At 43.1% G+C, this 6,000-nt stretch overlaps 1 protein-coding gene across 1 annotated transcript in view; it reads left to right on the top strand.

Moving 5' to 3' along the window:
• The window catches only part of LOC121700277 (tryptase-2-like), a 14,439-nt gene extending 12,006 nt beyond the window's left edge, over window positions 1–2,433 (top strand). Inside the window, exons 5-6 of the mRNA XM_042083157.1 lie at window positions 1–118; window positions 2,138–2,433. The exon at window positions 1–118 is cut by the window's left edge and continues 22 nt beyond it. Of these exons, the coding sequence (XP_041939091.1) occupies window positions 1–118; window positions 2,138–2,302 (283 nt within the window). The 3' untranslated portion in view covers window positions 2,303–2,433. The remainder of the gene's footprint in view (window positions 119–2,137) is intronic.
• The last annotated feature ends 3,567 nt before the right edge of the window (window positions 2,434–6,000 follow it).

The raw sequence follows: 6,000 nt of genomic DNA, 5'->3' as shown, positions 1-6,000 counted from the left end.
ACTGCAGCAGCTGAGGCTCCCCCTAGTGGACGACAAGACCTGCAGGCAAGCGTACCCTAAGACCAGTAACAACCAGCTGTGTGCCGGATACATGCAGGGAGGCAAGGACGCCTGCCAGGTGTGTGTGTGTGTGTGTGTGTGTGTGTTTGTGATTAAATTCAACGAATATGTGTTTATGAGTGAGTATGAGTGAGTGTGTGACTGAGTATGTTTGAGTTTCACAGTGTGTTTCTATGAATAGATTTGTGTGTGTGTGTATTGAGAGTGTGTGCAGGCCATTCCAAAACTCCCCACTCCGTAAACAAAAGATGTTTTCCCTCTTTACTACTTTCATCATGAAGTGTGTGGAGCTGCTTTTCATGTTTTATTAACGCTACTTTTAAATATGCTGTATCTAGGCCCATTCATGTTCATATTACATTCAACTTCCTTCCAATCTTCCGCATTTCACTGCTAATGCTGCTAGCCATAAGGAAGATATATAGCATGTGTAGATGACCATTACTATGACCAATCTATAATCTTAGATTAACTAGGTGAACAACACAGGTGACCACTTCTGCATAATTTCATGGACTGCTGAAATGAAAACTATTTTGACCATTTCTGAGCTGTGGAACTCAGCAAATATTCTTTATAGTTGTGAACATATTTCAGTATCATCATAACTATTCCACCTTTGTGTGCATGGTTACAATTCTGAAGTGTAAAATAGTTTTGGCTACAGCACAAATATTCCCATCCAGACAAATATTCCCATTAGATAAAAATACAGTAAGCAAGTCTAACCTCTGAATTTCTTTTCAAAGTGCACCATTAAATGCATTTAAATGTGGGGGCAGCCGTGGCCTACTGGTTAGGGCTACAGACTTGAGGGTTGCCGGTTCGAACCCCAACCAGTAGGCACGGCTGAAGTGCCCTTGAGCAAGGCACCTAACCCCTCACTTCTCCCCGAGCACCGCTGTAGCAGGCAGCTCCAGGGGTCGGGATAATTGTGTGCTTCACCTCACTGTGTGTACACTGTGTGCTGAGTGTGTTTCACTAATTCACGGATTGGGATAAATGCAGAGACCAAATTTCCCTCACGGGATCAAAAGAGTATAGGATATATACGGTTACACTTTACTTGACAGTGTCGACATACTGTAAGAGTGACATGACACTGTCATGAACGTCATAAACGTTTATGACATAACGCTTCTGTTATTAAGTGACATTCGGTTTTTGTCATAACAAGTTAGGGTTAGGATTAGGGTTAGGTTTAAAGTTATGGTTTAGCCTGGGTGTTCCCATGCTGCCTTGCGCGCGATTTGATTCACGCTGCTAAGGCAGCCTGGAGACCATGGAGCAAATTTTCGCCTGAGATAGGGAACCAATAACAGAACAGGGGGGAAAGCAAGACGATGATGAGCTATGCACAGATGCATTTGATAGACATCCGTGGCACCCAATAAACGGATCTGGGCATTTTTTTAAAATACGAGAAAATGAACGTTTGGTTCCCAGACCACGTCTCATTGAGAAGTGGTGGCGCTAGCCAGGCTAGTTATGGTTAGGGTTGGGGTTAGGATTAGGGTTAGAGATTAGGATTAGGGTTAGGGTTAGGTTTCATGTGTCATGACAGTTGAACTGTCAAGTAAAGTGTTACCATATATACTTATACTATACTTTACGTTAAAATATATATATTTTAAAAATCTTACGGTGGAACATTCCCGAACCCCCCTAGAGGGGCTTGTGCCCCAGTGCAGTTGTAGATCTAGTGACGCCCCTGGTACAAATCAATATGAGCGCTATTTTGACTGGATGAGAGAACAGCCACAGAGGTGACCAAGATACTAGCAATTGTATAAATAGTATTGCTACACCACAATACTCAATGTGTTGTCCCATGGTGAGTAATTCTTCCTGTTGCACCGACACTGGATTTGAGGGTTCCCCCACCTGCCAAATCCCACTTTAACCACGTTAAACGTTGATTACTCATAGCTGAGTTTATGTGTGTGTGTGTGTGTGTGTGTGGGGGGAGGGGGGGGGGTTCTGATTCTGTCTGCAGGTGTGTGTGTGAATGAGAGCTCCTACTTGAATAAATAAAGTCTGTGTCTGTGTGTGTGTGTGTGTGTGTGTGTGTGTGTAGGGTGACTCTGGTGGCCCCCTGGTGTGTAAGTCGTTTGAGCAGTTCGTCCAGGTCGGGGTGGTGAGTTTTGGAGTTGGCTGTGCCCGGCGTGGCTACCCTGGCGTGTACACACGTGTGTATAACTACATGCAGTTCATCGAGGACGTCATCGGCACATACAGCTGAACAACACCGCCCTCTAGTGGTCACACAGGGAGGAGCTCTCCACCTCTACCTGATCTCTCTCTTTCCTTCTCTCCTCTCTCTCTTCTGCCTCTCCTCCTGTCTCTCTGATCAGTAAAGTTTACAGCAGCATCAAACAAGTGTTTGTTTGTGTTTATTTGATCCTGAATTAGCCTCAAACATTTCAGTCATCAGCTGGTCAAACTGTTACCTATGGGTAGGCCTAAACCCAAAGTAAACAAACACAAAGTCCTGTAAGGCAAGTCTCCACCATCTTAGTAACACCTCCAGGCACCTCCAGTTATTTTACACTAACAACATCAGTCTCTGAATCAGGGTTTCCGTTGTTCGGTAGGCTAATTACCGGACATTGGCCGGAAAAAAAATGAAATGTCCGACAAAATTAATTCTCTCCGATCAAATTGTCCGATTGAAATTGTCTAATAGCCTAATCCTGTCCCCCTAAGCAATCTGAATTTGAGAATAAGCCTAAAATGTAAGCCTACAGTATATTAAAGCAATACGTCCTCTTTGGCTATGTTTTTAAATGAACCGGCTACCGTTTGAAAGTTATTAAAAAAACATGCGTAGCCTATGCTGCATTTCAAATAGGAAGCGCACACTTAAAACGTCCATGTTAAACAACGAACAAATGAGTGAGACGGTTCAAACATGGCCAGGCTTAGGCAGACTAGCCTTAAAAGTTTTTTTCAGAGGCCAGACGTGATGGATGATGGTAACGTCTGAAGCCTCAGATGTCCGGTCAGCACCGGCTCACCACCAGATAAAAAAGCGGAAGTGTCGGGCGTATCTGTCGGAATCAGTGACGTTGGAAGTGGAGTTGCATACAGTAGGCCTATGCTTTCTCTGTCTATGGTCTGCAGGGTTAGGGCCTCCTCGACGAGGAGATTGCTGGTCCGCGGATAATTTCCGGCACAATCAAATAAACTAAGCATTTCCCAGAATAGGAAATATTTCTTAATTTATTGTTATCAAATAAAGAGGCATAGCCTTAGGGGGCAGTGGTGTGAGCGCTCATTCTTGTGTGTGCGCATCTGTGCAAGTTAAACAGTTAAACCACTGGAGATAACGTGGGTAGCAGCAACAAACAACGTAGCCTTTTTCAACGAACGAAGCGGATTCTTGCTGTCCATGAAAACATAGATACTGGCTAGATCTTTTTTTTAGGCATGTTTAAAGGAGAATTCCGGTGTGATATTGACCTAAAGTGTATTGAAACATGATACCGAGTGTGAACGTATGTCTCATAGCCCATCTCGGCTTGTCCCCTGCACTCCAAAATCTGGCGCTAGTTAGCCGATGCTACCAACAGCTTTTTCAATAGTGGTGCTTCGGCATCGGGCTAGCCATGCAAATAAATCACTGTTTTACACCCATTTACGAGGCTCAATGTATCTCCACACTTCATTGGTAGACTTCCGAGGGCCCTGACATTTAAAACGAGACATTGAGAACTTTGAAAAAGCACTGGTAGTTTACTTACAAGACGATTTGGTAGCAGCTTGTTTTGGCGAGACCCTGCGTGTGTCTGTAACGTTCACTCCGACCACCTAACACATTGAGATAGCAGATTATGATGACTCATAGCTTTTTTATGTTTATATGAGGGGGGGATTCTGATTCTCTGGAATAAGAATTCCTACTTGAATAAATGAAGTGTGTGTCTGTGTATATGTGTGTCTGTGTATATGTGTGTGTGTGTGTAGGGGGGATTCATATGTCATTATGCAACGACATTACAAAGGAACATAGGTATATGCATCTATGTGTGTGTGCACTTGTGCATGAAGCATAAATGTGTGTGGGTGTGGTCATTGAATTTAATAGACTGTTCTACCAGAGTTATATGAGAGTGTGTGTGTGTGTGTATGTGTCTGTTTGAAGCATGTGTGTGTGTTTGTGTCTGTGAAGCACGTGTGTGTGTACTGTATGTCTGTGTCTGTGTGTGTGAGTGTGCAGAGGCATAGCACAAGAGCCCTATACAAAGGCTGTCCTGATGCCCCCCCCCATAAATACCATAGCCTATTAGTTAATCATGTTTAAAATTAGGCTACTATTATAATGGTGTGATAGCAAATAGCAAACAGTGTTGTTAGTTGATAATGTACAGTTTATATATTTAGCTTTTACCTCGGATTACGTGTATAACCAAGGTATCATTTGAAAGTATATTTTCTGCTCTTTCAATGGCTTGTCTCTGTATGTTTTTAGCACTAAGGATCGCGGAGATATTCAACCAGTTATGCACCACGGATTTCGTGTTTTAGTTTGTGCTCACCTTTCTTTGAAAAGAAGACTGTTAACAATTGTTTTCCCCTCACTTTTGATTTCCTCCTGTCTCTCCTTTCTTTTTTGGTGGCCTGATTTAGCTTTCTTGGAGAAAAAAAAACATTTGTTCAGCAGCACAGTTTGCACTCTCTCACCGATGCTCAACTGAACTAACATAAACAAAATGCATGCAGATGGACCAAACCTTTTGGCGCATAAGCAAGGGGTGGTTGAGACCTTAGATAGTCTTCACTTTTTTTGTATACAAAATGTAGTAAGTCAATCAAGCAAGTTCTTCAGCCTATACACTGACTTTACATTTCATTTGACATTTATTATGAAATGTAATTACATACATACATATATAAAATATCCAGGTAAAATAAAATATGTTCCAGACTTTTCATGGGCCCTCTCTCCCCTTGGGCCCCTATAATCAGTAGTGGTTTTACCCCTAGTCCTAGACTGTTTGAAGCATGTGTGTGTGTGTGTGTGTGTGTGACTGTTTGAAGCATGTGTGTGTGTGGTCACTGTATTTAATAGCTATGCTCTCGGTGCATTCCAGCAGACTGCAGACATGAACCTCAGGGTCTGTCTCTGTGTAACCCTGCTGCTCAGCTCAGCTACAGGTGAGATGCACTGTGTGTGTGTGTGTATGTGTGTGTGTGTGTGTTTGAGTGACCCATGAAATAAGAAGTAAATGAAGAATGTGTTTTGATCAAAATGGTCAAAATCATATACGTATCATATACAGATATATATACCTAGATATAATACTTATATACTGATTAAAATGGTCAGATCTGTGGGATGAGCAAAATGCCATTAGAGTACCAGATCCAGTGGAGTAGCCTCTTTCAGCGGAGCATTTAAAGGCTTACACTATGTCCTAACAGGATACAGGCGAGCGACTGTCAGCGTTATCTGTTGTGGGGCAGCCGTGGCCCACTGGTTAGCACTCTGGACCTGTAACCAGAGGGTTGCCGGTTCAGGCCCCGACCAGGAACCGCTGAAGTGCCCTTGAGCAAGGCACCTAACCCCTGCTGCTGTAGTAGCAGGCAGCTCACTGTGCCGGGATTAGTGTGTGCTTCACCTCACTGTGTGTTCACTGTGTGCTGAGTGTGTTTCACTAATTCACGGATTGGAATAAATGCAGAGACCAAATTTCACAAGTGTATTTCTACTTATACTTATCTGTCTACACTGAATCTGTTAAATATGCCCTTCTATTGCGTCGAATTCCTCATTCAAAATAGCAGAACAAAGCGAGCGACAGAAAGAAAATAGAAACCGGCGCCCAACAAAAGGTCTCAAAACGTTGCACTGCATCGCGCTGCTCGCGTCACTTGCAGTTAGGACTCTCCAATTGAAAACAATGTAAACGGATTTTATTGCTAACGTTCGCTCATTAA

Source organism: Alosa sapidissima, chromosome 24 (assembly GCF_018492685.1).
Source record: "Alosa sapidissima isolate fAloSap1 chromosome 24, fAloSap1.pri, whole genome shotgun sequence".
NCBI lineage: Eukaryota > Metazoa > Chordata > Actinopteri > Clupeiformes > Clupeidae > Alosa > Alosa sapidissima.
The sequence above is the reverse complement of the archived record's forward strand: the minus strand, read 5'-3'. Positions and strand labels throughout refer to the sequence as shown.